General features: G+C 39.8%; 2 protein-coding genes across 2 annotated transcripts; both read left to right on the forward strand.

Annotated features, from left to right (window-relative positions):
* Positions 1 to 413: 413 nt before the first annotated feature.
* LOC111323234 (uncharacterized) lies at positions 414 to 12,735 on the forward strand. The gene is made up of 21 exons (XM_088725905.1): positions 414 to 545; positions 1,445 to 1,535; positions 2,048 to 2,166; positions 2,296 to 2,398; positions 2,975 to 3,030; positions 3,189 to 3,247; positions 3,949 to 3,991; positions 4,115 to 4,228; positions 4,310 to 4,395; positions 4,896 to 4,979; positions 5,494 to 5,614; positions 5,736 to 5,766; positions 6,383 to 6,457; positions 6,549 to 6,705; positions 7,749 to 7,859; positions 7,969 to 8,035; positions 8,309 to 8,388; positions 9,080 to 9,101; positions 9,514 to 9,588; positions 9,801 to 9,840; positions 10,735 to 12,735. The coding sequence occupies exons 2-21, from the start codon at positions 1,445 to 1,447 to the stop codon at positions 12,339 to 12,341; spliced, it is 3,141 nt and encodes a 1,046-aa protein (XP_088582031.1). The 5' UTR covers positions 414 to 545; the 3' UTR covers positions 12,342 to 12,735.
* A 144-nt stretch (positions 12,736 to 12,879) lies between these two features.
* LOC111323191 (uncharacterized) lies at positions 12,880 to 15,095 on the forward strand. The gene has a single exon (XM_022926495.2). The coding sequence runs from the start codon at positions 14,043 to 14,045 to the stop codon at positions 14,832 to 14,834; it is 792 nt and encodes a 263-aa protein (XP_022782230.2). The 5' UTR covers positions 12,880 to 14,042; the 3' UTR covers positions 14,835 to 15,095.
* The last annotated feature ends 2,374 nt before the right edge of the window (positions 15,096 to 17,469 follow it).

The raw sequence follows: 17,469 nt of genomic DNA on the forward strand, positions 1-17,469 counted from the left end.
GTTTTCTCTTTTTAACGCGCCGCCTCTTTTTCGCTTTCTTTTGCGCGCACCGCGAAATCCTACTGAGCGAGATTTTGTAATTTCTGCGGTCACCTCACCAGCATACAGATTTTGACCCAGCCGTGACATTGCAGAACGGAAAATCTCATTGGAAATCATTGCTGCGTGGATTTTTACGGAAAAGTTGTAACTTGCCTTTGCTTTTCTAATGTGGGTATGTAATGGTGAGTCAGAGGAACCCAAGATTCCTTTGCAAGGCAAGCCAGGAAGAGGTAGCTCTTGTCTGTGTCGTTTGCCTCACAAAATTTACCAACCTTTCAATATCTAAAGGTCATGAATTAATTTAAAATGATTTGTGCATGCAAGGTTTGCGGACCTACTCGCATTCGTCTCAGATCGAGTAGGACTGGGGTGAGAAATGTTAACCTTCGCGCGAGTTGAAGATCACATTTGTGTTTAGAATATGTCAGGAATCAGCATAGATTTTCTGGGCCTTTGTGAGAATGAGTAGAGCCGACATTCGCTCTTGTCTCAGTTGCTTATAGGTAAGTTTTATTAAGGCTTTCTTACCTCCGTAGGAATCGAAACAGTTTCGATCGCGGGCCTTCGCTTTCTATTGTATCTGATCTGTAAATTGGCTCTTCAAACTGTAAAATTTTGAATTTCAACTTTAAAACAGTTCTCAAAAATTTATTATTTCTATAGGGCACTGAGTATTCCTTTCTGGTAGGTCTTTAGCTACAGCTCGCTCATTAAATTCTTCAAATAACGTATCTAAATTTTATTTACAATTTGTACATACCAAACGCGTCTTGTCAACATTGGAAATTGCTGATTTGTCAATGGGCGTTCCATTCTTTAGATTTGTGGCCAATGTAATTAAAATCGACTTTTCTTGATATCAAGCTTTGTCTTCTGTGCCAGCAAATACTTTTTGTTTGTGATATATTAGCGATTCGTGAGTTGCAGCCTTGTTTAAATTTCCCGCTTTATATTAGTGCAGCCATCTTGGATTTCTGTCACGTTCTTTAAGTGATTATTTTATCGACCTTGTGTGCACGCGATAGATGAGATTTTGTGTCGTCCTTGCGACTTCTGTTCTTCAGCCATATACTTGGTGGGGTTAACTTGTTTACCTGCAGAAAAATACTATGGATGGGAGTTCCTGTCCCCCATCCCCCTCTTTTGCGGAGGTATGCCAAAAAGGCTCACCGCTTACTTTATGACTTGCTTGGGTTTTTGGAAGTGTGTGGGGGGGGGGGGGGGGAGGGGGGAATGGATGAGTTATATTGAAAAGCTCCTGAAAAATTACTATGGGTTACTCAACTACTTCAACACAAGGTCATAATTTATAAGGATCTTCAACTTTAAGAGAGCGTGATGAATTTTATTGCACGCTTTGGAGATTTAGATAAACAATTAATGTTTGATATAAATTTTTTAGATGAGCGAGTTTATCATGATGTCGAACAAAGCTATGATTCAGAATGATCATGAACAAGAGGGGGAATATGGTGGTGTTGTTAACCTTTCAAGTGAGTAACAATAATTGTTCTTTGTACATCTTTTAATCTGTGTTTACAATGGTATTGGTAATGGTCACACAATGAGCTTGTGGGACCCTGGGTGGAAATGTCTTGTTTCAAGAATGACATGGTGATGTGTTCTTGGTCAAGACACCATAACCTCATAATGCTTCCTACCTATGAGAGCTGCTCCAACGTCGTGGTTTCATTAATGCTGGAGACATACTGTACTGCCTTGAATCCATCTCCGATGCCATAATATTAAACAAGTGTCTCTCTTGATTAAAACTACTTTTTTAGCCTCAACTACAGCAGAAACAGTACAGGTTAATAGTTTCTCAATAAGCATCCTTCCTTTGAGCTGAAATTTTGGGTAAACACCCACACACTTATTCCAGGAAATAGGATGCATGCAGGTATAGTGCAGTGAGGAATGAAATCCCATTGAAATGACAGACATTGCAGAAGGCTTGTGTCTGGCCTTGCCTCTGCTTCAACCTTGTATCCTTTTTTTATTGCAGATCATGATTTGAAGACAATTGGGCATCTTCCAAAAGGGGTCTCCCCTTACACTCTTCTTCTAAGTAACAATGCAATATCGAAGGTGGAAAATTTACATTATTTCATCCATTTGCAACAGGTAGGAGACAAAGTTTATTTAAAATTTGGAAGGTCTACCTTTTTAAATAACTGCAAATTAGAATAGTCTAGAGTAAAGAAAAGGTCATGAAAAAGGTAAGTTAAATTGTTTTCCTTTTTTTCATTTCAGTTATCTTTGGCTAATAACCACATTGTTGACATTAGAGGGGTCAGTGCAGCAACTGATTTGAGAGTGCTTGACCTTAGTAACAACAGGATTGTCTCAATTGAAGGTATACCCTCCCTGCTACATTACTATTTAACAATTATTCGCTGAAGGCAAGGTGAATATCATCAAATAATCCCCAAGACGAAGTTGAGGGGATTATTCAACAATATTCACCGAACCTCAGGCGAATAATTGTTTTATGACCCTTAAGTATAATTTCAGAGCTGAACAACAGAGAAATTTCTAAAATCATAACATTTTAGTATCATTTATTGACATTTTCTTTTAAAATTTATATAAACCACATGGTGTGGTTTATGTAGCGTCATATAAGGAACTGCTCGACCAATCAGATTGCTGGAAACTCTTTGCTCAGCTCTGCAATTATGCTAATGTTTATTATTCTGTAAATATTGTACACTTGCCTCTCTGGACGTTGCTTTAAGCTGTGTGCCTTTCTTTAGCAGGAACACTCTGTAACCATTGTCACCTCTGATCCTGCATGTCTTCATTTGACCGTCACACGCAATCTTATGATCAGCCAAAGAGTTGTTTACCATAATTAGTGAGGTAGAATGTTCATTTACAATTGACATTACCAGTACTGTAGAACTTACATTATACTGTCCATGTTTTGAAGGTATCGGCTCTGTGAGGAATCTTGAATGGTTAAATCTTTCTGGGAACAGCATTGAGGTATTAAAACTAATAAAGATTTTCTGCTAGGTAGATGTTTTATTAAATATTTATAAGAAGACCATTTGTGCAATTCTTGGAGGCTTGCAGTCAGCATTCTTTATCCGCAAAAACAATCCAGCATAGCAATATCTTTCCTTGTTTCACTATTACTGCAGGAAATTGAAAATCTTGATAGAAATGCCAAGCTTTATCACTTGGATTTGTCAGACAATAGGTAAGGAGTGATTTTATCAGAGTGTTATAGTGGTTATGATTGGATTCAAAACTTTGAATATGAATATGAATGAATATAGTTGAATATAGTTTATATCTGACCACTTGCAGCCCAGAGGCTGAATTACGGGTGCAGTGTAAGGTTGAGAACAGACGTCAGCATATCAGGCACCTCTCGCAGCCGCTTCAGTCTATCGATCTCACCTTCCCACCCATCCTACCCCAGGGGAGGACATCCATCACACAGTAATCTCGTGTGTGGGAAATTAACATCTCCTACCCCAACCCTGCAGGAGAAGGGACCTCCATTTATTCATCCCTATCCGAGAAGACTAGACTATCTAACCATTTCTTGATGTTATAGAAAGGTAGCAAATTTTTCTCAATTATTTTAAGACCTTGAGTGTTGGTCCGGCCGGGGCTCGAACCATCGACCTCCCACACTACAGTCCAGCGCTCTATCCATTGAGCTAACCGGGAGGCGGTTAAAACTTTACTGTTTATATTTCATATTAACCTTGTAATAAATTGTGAATAATTTCTAACATGTAGGGATGTAATGCACTAAGTGTTATAATAATATTGATATAAATTTCAAAATAATGTTAGTATTGATTAACCATTATTTATAAATAATTACATTTTGTATATATTTATTAATTGGTAAAATTGACTACCATAATTTATACTGTTTTATTTCAGTATTGCTGTCATCTCAGGATTGAAATCACTCAAGAATTTAAAGGTACATTTGAATTGGATGATTTCCAACTTAAATTATTGACTGCATGGCCATTTTTGTAACAGCTTAGGGATTAAGAAATTTACTTTGTTTTTAACCTTTTCAATATTCTTCCATTTTACACAGACCTTACTGCTGCATGGAAATCTGATATCTTCCCTTGCAGTTATTAAAGAACAAATATCATGCACAGTCTGCACGCTCTCCCTGGCTGATAATGACATATCAGACCTGAATGAGGTACAGTGTATTGAGTACATGAACTCCTAAATACATGAAAAAAACAAAAATAACAAGCAAGATTCACTTGATGTCTTTCAGATGTTACACTTGTCATGCCTGATCAATTTGGAGCAGTTGTCTCTGCTGAATAACCCGTGCATCTTGACTAATGGAACCTGGAGACTGTATCTTTTGTAAGAGTATAGTTATGGTTACCAGATAACATTGATATGTAACTATCTAAAGCCTTGATATGTTAGATTCAGGTGTGGATCTAGGATTTTTTTGAAGGGGGGGGGGGAGTTCCCAACTTTGTCTCAGAAGGCACAGAACTTACACAAAAGCTAAGAGATCTCTCAACATATCACCGTAACTAAGATTTTATACTTCAAGTTGAATGATAATAGATACCATCCTGCATTGAAATAATTTTTGTTTCAGAAAGTGGTGAAAATACTCACAGGTCTGAGGGAGGGAAGGTTCAGACCCCCTGGACCCTCCCTTAGGTCCAACACTGAAGTTCATACCCTCTCCCCCCCCAAATACTTGTGATATTTTACTGATTGTCAGGCTCTCTGACAAACTTAACCCTCAAACAAATGAGGAAAGGTTCACAAGTGGCTTTTCCTATTTTAACTAATTATTTTGAGGCAGCAAGATTTGGTTATCTTTAACTTTGCATCAGAGAAGTGAACTACAGGCCTTATCTGGTGTATTGTTGTAGAAACCTCAGGAATCTGGATGGACATCTAGTGCACAATGATGAACGGTGAGTTCATAGAATCCTCTGGTATTTATAAATTTAAGTGGAATACAATGTTTAATTTTGTGCCTTTCACTATGCAAATTAACTTCATCTTGGTGACCCATGCAACCTTTCCCGCTAAGCAGTCAGTCTTTGTGGGATTGATTACTGTACACCTATAACGACATCAGTTTTCAATTATTTGTCAAGTGTACATTTTCTTTTTCTTTTGCAACTTCATACTTATCTATGGCCAGTTGGATTTTTTCATTTGTCCAATGCCTAGGGCTCTGTCTGGTTGTTTGAAATATATCTAGTATACTAAATCTTGTAACCAGTAGTCTGTGGGTCTACCACTTTTTTGCCGTTGTCTTATTTGCCTGTCCCTTAAGAACAGCTCTCCTTTTAACATTTGTTTGTTATGTATTCCACTCTCAAGTACCATGTACTTCTTGTCCAAAATTAGTCCCCCCTATTGTCCCATTTCTTTCCCTTAAATTTCTCTCTTTTATCCTGTTTGTTTTAATGTTCAATGTAGAATACTTGCAAGACTGCTGGATCAGGCATTCAGTCGCATTGGCCATCCTTGTCAAGGAGAGCATGTTGAACTTGTCTCCACTTTACATCATATTTTCTCAGGATCCCAGAAGGATCCCCAGGTACTGTGCTCAGTACATAAACCTTACACAAACCTTATGTGCTACCAGGTCCAATCATAAGACATTTTATGTGAACATCAGTATTTTTTTTTTTTTGTTTTTTTTTTTTTGTTTCTTACAGGCAGCAGAAGCACATGCAAGGGAAGACATGGGTAGGCAAACCCTTGAATATAATAATAATAATAATAATATAATAATAATATAATAATAATATAATAATATAATAATAATATAATAATAATAATATAATAATAATAATAATCAACTTTATTTAAAGAGGGTAAAACACATAACTGTATAAAACTGACAAACCAGTGACCCTCTTAAAATATATTACAAATAATTATTGAAAAAGATTAAAAACTAATTAATTATGGAAAAAGATCAAGAGCTAAAAATCTAAAATTACAAAGTTTATAAAAACTATAAGATAAAATGTTCTAATCGTTTATAACTATTCTTAAAAAAATCTAAAAAAAAAAAATTCTGAATGATTAATCACATAGGGTAGGAGTTTTGGTAAACATTACAAGTTTGTTTCTAGTATCATCAGCAGCATTATCACAAAATTCAGTAAGGTTTTATTTGAAGTACTCTTTTTGTTTGTAATAAATATCATAATGTTTAAGTTACTAGTATGTGCCTTGCATGGGTGTTTAGAATATGGACAGGTATTACACAGGCTTCCGCATACCATACCCGCATTTTTTCCACACTTGTTGACAGGTCTCTTGGTTGATTATCATTCATTGGATTTTATTCTTCCAGACAACAACACCTTATTGGAATCAGAAAGCTTCTTCATTCCAGTTCCTTTGTCTGATGAAGACCAAACAGAATCAGGCAAGCTGTATCATTTTGCAAAGCCTCCCTAAAAATATCAAAGAACTTTGTTTAAAATAAAAGTTAATCAAGTGAAGTTTCATCTTCTCAGATGATCCCATTATGACTGAAGAAGAAGCTCTCCGACTATTCAGTTTGGCAGCTACCATAATTCAAGCTCACGTGCGAGGTTACCTGGTGAGGAAGAAGTTTGACTTCTGTCAGTACCGACGAAGAAAATATGCAGCAGCCTGCATACAGGCAGCTTGGTAGGAAGTTATAATTTTTTAAAAAAAATTTTTTCCTCACTCATCCTCTTCCCCCCCCCCCCTCCCACATACTCCAGATTCCCCCCTTCACCTCATACCTTTACTTACTGTCATCTTCTCTCCTCTCCCACCCCAGCTTCTTCTTCTTTCCATCCCTACCTTAAAGCCCTCTCTCATTCCCTCCCTCCTTCTTACTCTGGGCACCTTCCTTCTCTCTTCCTCTTAACCCTTAATCTCCCCTTCCCCATTCCCTTCGTCACCTCCCTCCTTTTCTCCATTCCTACCCTCATTTGCTCTGTTCTTTCTGGTTCAGTGCCTACCCTTACCCCCTCCCTCTTTCTACTTTACTAACCTCACCCCCTCCCTCTTCCTACTTTACTAACCTCACCCCCTCCCTCTTCCTACTTTACTAACCTCACTCCCTCCCTCTTCCTACTTTACTAACCTCATCCCCTCCCTCTTCCTACTTTACTACCCTTACCCCTCCCTCTTCCTACTTTACTAACCTCACCCCCTCCCTCTTCCTACTTTACTAACCTCATCCCCTCCCTCTTCCTACTTTACTAACCTCATCCCCTCCCTCTTCCTACTTTACTAACCTCACCCCCTCCCTCTTCCTACTTTACTAACCTCACCCCCTCCCTCTTCCTACTTTACTAACCTCACCCCCTCCCTCTTCCTACTTTACTAACCTCACCCCCTCCCTCTTCCTACTTTACTAACCTCATCCCCTCCCTCTTCCTACCAAACTCACCTCATCCCCTCCCTCTTCCTACTTTACTAACCTCAACCCCCCCTCTTTCCTCTCCTACTCTCAATTCTCTCCCACCTCTCCTCCTTCCTCTCTCACTCCTCCCTCCCTCATCCATCGTCTTCTGCTTTCCTTCCCTCCCTTCCTTTTTTTCTACCCTCTCTACCCCTTTCTTCTCTTCTCTCCCTACTCCCACTTCCTCCCTCAATCACTTCTTATTGCCCTCTCATCCTCTCTTTCTTTGCCACTGCTATAATTACTAAACTCGATTCTTTGTTGTTCAACATTGTAGGAAGGGATATCGTGCTCGTACAAGAGACATCAAAATTGTCAACATAAGGAATGAATTAAGAGTGCAAAGGTTGATGTCCCTCATCAATCATTTGCACAGTGTATTAGACAGGTAGGCATAAAAGTGTTTTTATGGACTTGTTTAGTGTTCTTAGCAATAGTTTTTGTCAGTTGTTCTCAAACTGGCTCTCCTAATAAGGTTTTTCTTTCCGGCATTCAAGGGAACATGAGGAAGCTGTCAAAAGTAGAGAACAGTTTAAGTTAGCTATTAAGCATCTGTGGAATCAGGTATATACATTGTATATAAAGTAACAGTTTTGATCTTTGAATAGTCTTGTTGTACCTCTGTTTACAGAAAATTATATTTTTAAGCCTTGTATCATTATATCTTGATGGTTACAACAACAGTGATAATAATAATAATAATAATAATAATAATAATAACAATAATGATAGTAATAATAATAATAGCAATAGTGATAATGATAATAGAAATGCTAATAATACATATTATGACAGACATAGCCAGGTGTTAAGTCTTTTGTGTTTTTTTTTTTTTAGATTCTGGAACAGACCAAACTGAATGAGATACAGCTTCACAGAGAACAAATGAAAGCATCCATCAAAATTCAGGCGTGGTGGTGAGATAACCATTAAATGATATTAAATATTCTACTACTTAAAATAATTCCCTTCATTTTATCTCATTCACATAACTATGTTTGCACCTGTTTGATTGGGTCCTGATGTCACCTACATCCAGTTTGGTACAAAGATGTGATACAAGTTGTTAAGTTAATTTTTAATTATAATCATAGAACGATGCTTTTGAGCATCAAGGACTATACACAAAACCCACTAATATATAAATTTAGCCAAACCTAAAAAGCAGAGCTCTCAAGTTCGTAATATTAATGATAACATAAAAGATGGACGTATATGTGCACGATCCTTCGCAGTAAAGCACTATTTGAGCAATAGTGAAAATCAGACCTGAAAAAAATTTCAGGCCTGTACGGGATTCGAACCACTGACCTCTGCGATACTAGTGCAGCGCTCTACCAATTGAGCTAACAAGCCAAGATGGACATTTGCCAAGACTCGCCTGAGTCACCCCTCCCTTCGTTTAATAGTCTCCCCTACCCTACCCGTGCAATCTGAGGGCACGTACGTACCTACGCTCGGTCAGTCACGAGACAAACGAAAAGAGGTTGACCATATTCCATGGGTATGGGGCTCTGCCCCACGCGCGCTTCGCCTCACGGCATGTTGCAACTTGTATCAACTTCGTTTAAAGACTTCCTTGATTTTATTTTTTTCTGTTAATTTTAGGAGAGGATGTATGGCCAGAAAGGTAAATAAAACATTCTATGTTCAAGACCAAATTAAAGATTTTTTTCTACTTTTTCTGTTCTCTTGCTTGATTATCTTACAACCTATTTGAAACTTAAAATACATCACTAAGCTTGAAAAATTAACATACATTATATGTCATTGACGGACAAGAAGCATCGTTCAGGGTCTATTGTAAATGATGCTCGTAAAAAACGCGGTCAAAACGCGAGAGAGAGCAAACACGTGATAGAGACACCCCCTATGATACTCTCGCGTGCGTATCCTCTCCCACGCGTGTGCTGTCCTAGACGAACCGCATAGGGTGAAGTTTGACGCTTGCTATGCAAGTTTTATCGAAAAAAATCGTATGAAAAATGCTTAAGACCACCCAACAACACTAAAGGTGTTTTTAATTATTCCGTATGGTTTAGCTTTTTCCCCGCAAGAGGATGAACCAGGATCAAGTTACAGTACTCTTTGCAATTTGTCGCCAGCTACAGACACAGGTGATGAACGTTTCCCAATGTTCTCCCTCAAACACAGATTTTAAATCTTTCTTATTTCTCGAGATCACAAAGACATCTCCCAGACTAGTCTCAAAACTAATAAAAGATAGATTTAGAGCCAACATGTGCATGCTTGTTGAGTAAGGGGGTGAAAAGTTCTTCTAAAGCTCAAGTTTGTGATGTGACACTCGTATTCTTTTCTTTGTTTCCAGTTGAATGCTGTCACATCCCGGATAAATGATCTCACAAAAGGTAACTTGAATTCGACGCTGTGTTGTTTTATCTCAGTAATTTTTGGCCAGAATGTGAATGTTCTAGTGACTTGAGATATTAAAAGAAAATTGATCGCTCCTTGGTATTAGGCGCAACGGAAGCTTTTCGTGGAAAAGCTGACAATTTTGCAGTGGCTGTTGAGGATTCCGACTTTCATTTCAAAGTATATCCAGTTATTATTACACGACTCGGGCAGTCACAGGTCCAATAACTAAAATCAACCAATCAAAATGCTCTATTGCCGGTCAATATTCTCTCAGTATTGGACCGGGCACTGTCCCGAATGGTCCCGAATGATACCGCACTTGTGTCCCTTTGAACTTCAGTCGTATAATAAATCTCTTATTAACCAAGCTTGCTCGGGACCGTACTGGAAGAATATCGGCCCTTGGTCTTTTTTGTACGGACCTCGCTGCGCTCGGTCCGTACTGTCAAGACCTCGGGCCGATATTCTCCCTGTACGGCCCTCGCGCTTGGTTAATAAGATATATATATTCACTTCTGGAGGCTGAAATTTTCAAAGCGTAATTTGAAAATATGATTTTACCGAAATTTAATCAAGATTGCGACGCACAATGCTCTGTGATTGGATCAGAAAACTCACGCCACTTTCTCGACCAATCAGATGCAAAACCAAAACTAATCGCGACTTGTTCCCCTACGTTTTCCCGCGCTGAACACAGTTTATATACAGTGACCTGTGATCCTTTCTGACGTTCATCTAGACGCTGATTGGCTGTTGTTGTTAGTTCGGGTATTGGTGTTAGCGACACAATTGGAGAGTGCTGCTACACTGTAAAGTTCACAAAGCTTGAAGCTGTTGAACTACACTTGCCATAAGAAATCTCACCAAATACTGCCCATTCCTTGCAGGTAAAATCCAAGACAAAGAATCGCAGCAGGAAGCTGAACAGACTGATTCAGAAGGTCAGGATCAGTTTTACGACACATTAGGACAACTAGACATATCAAAGAATAGCGTAGAAGCAAATCTCGCCGAGGATCCTGCGTTTTCGCCTCCTATTCAGCATTCCAATGCTACCTTAGGCCCTTCCCCTCCACGATCGTTAGTTGAGGAACGCGACGAAAAAGGAGAGCTGAAAAGTTCCGATAAAAACATACTCGTGTCAGCTGAACTGGAATCCGGAGGCAAATTTGTGTCCGCAGACACTTCGCTTCTATTTGATCCGAAATTGGGCAATTTAGCCCCATTTTTTGGCAAGATGGACCATGAGGCTTTCGGAATAGCTCTAACAGAGTGTGATCAAGAGGAATCTGGAATGAACATCGATAATTCATCGAATGGTTTTGAAGAGGAAAGCAGAGTGTCATCAGCCTTGCCGGGGATGGAAGAGAAGTCCTCATCCTTTCCTGAAACGAAACATTGTGAGAACGATACGGACGAAGCACTCCGAGGACCTTCAGATCTTGAAACGGAGAGAGGTGATGGTGAAGCTGCACGCGATGAAGGAGATTTCCTTGGTGAAAGGAGATCTTCTTCCTCTCTTGACCTGAGTGAACCTCATTCTGAAAAAGTAACTTCGAAACCTAGCGTTGAAACAGATCAAGTGAGGGAGAATACGGCTCCGCGTGTTCGTCACCCGCTTGCAGATTCTCAAGAATCTGATTTAACGGAGAAGGACCTGAACTGGGAAGCATCTGAAAGAAAGAGTTTACGAGCCAGCATACCGGAAATAATTGTGAGTAGTCCAGTCCCAACTGATGATGAAGGTAGTGACGAAGGCGACACAAGGGATGTCCAAAGAGAAGTTAAGAGGAAGCAAAAGGAGAGGCAGGGCACAGCTGAAAACCATCCTTACACAGATTCAGCTTGGAAGTTTTCAAGCTCTTTCCAAGTGATGAATTCAGATCAGAAACTTTCCGAATGTGATACAGGTAATGATGAAATTAGAGACGACACATCCTTCAATAAAGAGAGAGATTTGCTTGAAGAATTCCATGAAAATGGGCTGAAGTCTTTGAGCAGAGTAGAGGGTAGTTTGCCATTGCTAGTGTCTAATCGCAGAAATCCGGATGGTGAAGGAGAAGATGTGACCCCTAAAAGCAACTCTGTTTTCCATGGGAACGTTTCAAACTTGGGTGAAAGAGCCACAAGCTTACTGTCCCAACTCAGATCAGAAATCGCCAATATGAAGACAGCACGACTGAGCAGCGCCTCTCCCGATGCCACAGCTACAGGTGTAGAAAGCACATTGCATTCAAACCTTGATCCCGAGAATGTAGAAAAAAGTTCAGATGAGCTAACAACACAAGAGAGCGACACTGCAAGCAAAATTTATGACGTTTCTGAGCCAGAACATGTACCTGCCGTAACGTATCGTTTGCCGTTGTTTGAAGACGTCGACAGTACGTGTACATCTCTTTCTCTCGACGACTTTCTTTCAGACCCCGTTTTTGAAAACGTTGTAAAAGACCCCGTATCTGACACTGGGTGTGAACCCAAAGGGACAGATGAATAACGCTGCGATGTAACCCGATCTTTGACTTTTGATGTCTTATTCCTAGCATTCTCCAGTTACCGGAGGAGTTTTTGGAAAGAAGTATGGTTATACTAATTGAACTTCTAGGTGTTCAAATTGACGAGATGAAGTTAGAAATACGAGAAGGCAAGGCTCTCTAAACTCACTTTAATATATCTTTTCCGAACTCCCTCATTGTCTTCCATCATGGTGAACACACGACCAAAGTAATTTATGTCTGTCCCTTAAAAAGCTTAACAGGCTTTTTCTGGGTTTTGACATAGCGAAGTGATTACAATATCAGCCTATCAGAGGCATCGAAAGTTCGAGCGCAAATAAATTGTATATTTTCATCTTTGATGCGCTTAAAATTACAAATTGAATTCAAGCCTGATGATAACTCTGCATTAATTAATGTTAAAGTCTTTTTTGGGGACCGGCGAATTTAATGCTGGGGGTAACCCTTTGATTAACTGGCTTCCCATCCAGGGAGGAATAGAAATACTCCTTCGCTTCATGTTACAGAAACCGGAGTTAAGCGCCGGCCTTATAGGCCACTTGGCTCATGAACAGACTTTTCATCAAACTCGGGAGCGCTTAATCAGGTGTCACTGTATCGTTGACAGTGGTGATGGCATGAGTGCAAGCATATCATGAATGCAAACTTAATCCACCTTTAAGCATAAGAAAAAAAGTGTTTAAATCGACCGTAAGAAGCCACGTCTGACTCACTGTGCCTAATCGATTAAACGCCACAGCGTCTACAAAATTACAGAAATGGTCCTCATTCAAAGTCGCTTTTTGCCTACCTTCCTTTTTCTTTTATTTTCCTCTGAGGTAACACTCTCACTATCCTTGACTTGTTTTACTCGTGGCTGGTTGTTTTCAGTTTTTCTTGGGCTTGTTGGGAGATATTCTCTGGAGTTGCCCCAGGAGCAGAGCAGTTGAGGCAATGAACAACCCTTGGCCCCGCTTTGCAGCTTGTAACATCTCTATCTTCCTCTGCAATTGAATACTCTAAGCCTACGCACTCGCTTTCCTCGCAAGCTATACAGGAGTATTTCGATATTCTTTTACATCTCATACAAAAAGAAGTTTTAAAAGCTGGTCTCTACAGGGATGGGTCAACTTTCAACAGTTCGAAAAACTGCGTGAACGTAAAGCGAGAGAGGATATGCGCATGCGCCTTACATTTATCAATTTGTGATACAATATAATAATGTAAGCGACGTCAAAACTGCATTTGCATAGTCAAAATTTTGTCCGTTTTGGACGGGTTTCGATCGATTTGTTCGTTGCACTTTCGTCGAATCTAATCGTCAGTTGGTCCTCAAAGTTAAACTTAGGGACTTAAGAGAATTAAATTCGGCAATTGTGCGACGTATAAACAGGGCCTAACTGTGATGAAATTACCCGTGCTTATTCATACGATTACAGCTAAACAAGCAATTTCCGATTTTGTGAATGGAAAATTTAATGTGTTACAGGGTGAAGTCAAAAAACCACCCAATTGTAGTGGGCGGTATGTCTCAAAGGGGACGTACATATTCGACTCGAAGTCGACGTTCTTCGGCAATTCTGCGGTGAATTAATCTTATACGACCTGTCTACCCCAAATCAAATGCGCAATTCGGGAATTATCAATTACAAATGGTGACGCAGCCCAATTGAGTCCTCGAGGCTTGATTGCCAATATCCATAATGTCCAGTTCCAAACATGTGGCAGACAGTTACAAGCAAATCTCGCTTGTTCAAAGAGGGAAAGGAAAAGAACTGATCGATGAAATAGAGATACATCGGGGAGATGTTATCTTAGACTTAGGCTGCGGTACAGGAGAATTGTCTGCGTATCTGGCCGAGCTTGTAGGAGAAGATGGAAGAGTCGTTGCCGTTGATCCCGACATTTATCGACTAGAGGTGGCTCGAGAATCACACAGCGAAGTGAAAAATCTCGCATTTCGCGAAGGCAGCTCGGCAGACTTCGCAGGAATGGGCTCAGAGACTTACAACCTGGTCTTCTGCAACTTTGTGTTTCATTGGATTCAGGATAAAGAAGAAGCTTTCAAGAATATGTTTTGTAGCCTGAAACCAGCGGGAAAAATTGTGCTGTCTTACGGCGATCGCTTTCCTTCTTTCTACGATAAAATTTATCGTGAACTTCAAAACTCTGAAAGCAAGGAACGTATGCTAAACAAACGTTTTTACGAAAGGAAGACAAAGATTGAAGAGATGTGTTCGGCCGCGGGATTTGACATCGTGAAAAGTGTTGACATTAAGATGGAGGATTTTGAGTTTGAAAATGTTGAAAGCATGTGCTCGTTTGTCTGGGCAACTAACCAAGGCAGGTTTGATCGAGAGCTAGTCACGAAAGACAAGATAGCAAATTTTTGTGCTCGTTACACAAGCGGGGAAAATTCTAAACCGTTTACGGTGTTTACCGATGAAGGAGATAATTACTGTGTATTGATCGCAGCTAAACCCCCCCAGCATTGACTTGACGACACGAACCTCCCATAATCTTTTGTTTCTTCGCCGCGATGGTGGGTTTACAAAAATTTCCTCACTAAGAGCGTATTAAGGTTATGGCTGACTTACGTAGCTCCTCGCGAATCTTTTAGACCGATAGGGAAATAGCTCAGCTTCTAAGCTAGGAAAGAACATGTGCCCTGAAGGCCTTATTATCAGTGGTATATTCATAATGAAGGTTTTTTGGTACACAACAATTTGTAACCTCAATATACAACTATCACAAAGGGTTGCGTGATGTGTTCATTTGTAAATAAGGCTTCATTACGTGGGAGACATTATAGTCATTTGCGAATTTTTAAAGTTTTTATGGTCACCGAAACTAATTTAAGCCACCTTTGAAATGATAAACTAGTGGAGAACTCCAAGTTTCCGGTAACACCCTCTCCTACCCACTTCTCAGATAAAAAAAAAAAAAAAAAAACACACAAGAATGGTAGCTTTATTATTATTCGTTTGGGCTTGGATGCGTGTCAGTTCAAAATGGACTTGATTTTCATAACCCGAATTCAAGGTGATTACGGTTGTCTGTAAAAATTATCTCAATAATATACGGCATTCAAGATCTCAACTCAGAAGAATATTCAAATGCGTTATGTGGGCTTCAGCAAGTTTTAAATCGTGGCCCTTGACTTAAACTTGAAAATAAAACTAATTGAGTTGTTTGATGCTTGTTCAAGCGAACCGCCAATTCAAACACAGGGTCAGTATGCAAATATGTGGGTTCCTAATGTTTCCTATATGTATAACTGTTACTTTAAAGATGACTCAGGTGGCTATTCAGCGGTCTTTGTCCACAATTTCTGCAGAGTACGACCCGTCTATTCCCTTTCACATGTTCACTCTGGGAATCTCCAACTGATACTACTGGTGACGTGACAGGAATCAGACCTCGAAGCTTGAATACAAATATTGATTACGTCCAACTCCACTGAAACATGTGGCTAACGATTACCGGCAGATCTCGGTTTTTCAAAGAGGGAATGGAAAAAAATACGATTTATGATCATGTAAAAGTACATCACGAAGAAGTTATCTTGCAGTGGGCTCAGCTGCGGTATTGATGAATTGTCTGCTTTTTTAATCGAGCTCGTAGAACAAGGTGGAAGAATCGTTGCCGTTGATCTCGACAGTTATCGACTAGAAGTGGCTCGAGAATCCCACGGGGAAGTAAAAAATCTTACGTTTCATGAGGAAGCTCTGCTAGATCCACAGCTAGTCACAAAAGACAGAGTAACACGTTTTTGTGCGCGCGGTACACAAGCGGGGAAAATTCTAAACCGTTTACGGTGTTTGCCGGTTAAGGGGATTATTACTGCGTATTGATTGAAGCTAAACCAGCAATAACTTGACGGCCCCAACTTCCCATTTTCTTTTGTTTTTCGCCACGATGGCAGGCTGAAAAAAATTCCTCGTTGAGAGCGCGGCATTCATTTGTGACTGATTAACTTAGCTCATTGTGAATCCGTAACACCGATAGGGAACAGGCGATGAAGTTTGAAGCCTTTCAAAAATTTGTATGGCCACTTTTGATCCTTCTTTCACAGCCCCGACAAAACGCGTTCAAACGTACTCCAACTGTACAAATGTTTTATACATTTTAAGTGATGGTGTTCGAGATCCTTTTGTGGAGCGAAAAGGCCCATTGTTGGTTAGTGTGTTGCGTTACATAGCGTTACCACTAGGACATTTATCAATCGTGTTGTAAATCTACTTTCCTAAGTGAAGGAAACTTAACTAATCGCGAGTGTTGTGTAGTAAATCTTCTATCTTGATCATTGAATGAAGGACAGTTTAATTAGAGCAATGAAAAGAATCACTTGATCCATTAAAACCTCTAAAGCAAAAAGCAGTCGACCGTTGAAAGGTGTTGATAGGCCTGTACGTCTCCTACCATTAGCTAACGCTTCTAAATCTTCTACCCTCAAAGTTTTAGCTCATCTTATTAGGATAACTCTTGATTACTTTCCTTTGCGATGTGATAATAAGGGTCAGTTTTGAGATGTCATTTCCCCGTCAGTATGTTCTTGAGGTTTGGCAAAGCCGGATGAGATTCTGTTATAAAAGGCGATATTTTCTTCCGTGCGCGCGCTGTTTTCTTTGTTTCAGAGTGTACTTCTCTCCTAGGCGGTGTGCGCACTCTGACTGCGTTGCATCATGGTCGTAAAACTAAAATTGAGTTATTTGCAACTAGGCGCGTCGGAGTGAACTCCTTTGGTGGCAGCGAGATAGCGTGGATATATGTGGATTGTAATGGGGATTCACTGTCTGTTGCCGTTCCTTCGAACGTTAAAAAGTTTGACGGGCCTGCTCAACTCCCATCATTCCTCCGTGACGAATTAGTTCTTAGGAGGTAACTGACGTTATTAAGAAAAATTCGAAACTAGAATCTCGACACAAATGACAACAGTTACACTCACAACCGATGGCGGGATGAATAATTTCAAAGTCAGAATTTATATTCCTTGATGCGACTTATTTAACAGGGAATTTACCCTTGACATGCAAACGCATATTAAAGAGACAGAGACCTTGCACTAGACGGACTTTTTCCACCGAGCGTAAATACGGGATTCGTAAAAGGAGAAGCCCCACGCTTCCT

Source organism: Stylophora pistillata, chromosome 6 (genome assembly GCF_964205215.1).
Source record: "Stylophora pistillata chromosome 6, jaStyPist1.2, whole genome shotgun sequence".
NCBI classification, from domain to species: domain Eukaryota; kingdom Metazoa; phylum Cnidaria; class Anthozoa; order Scleractinia; family Pocilloporidae; genus Stylophora; species Stylophora pistillata.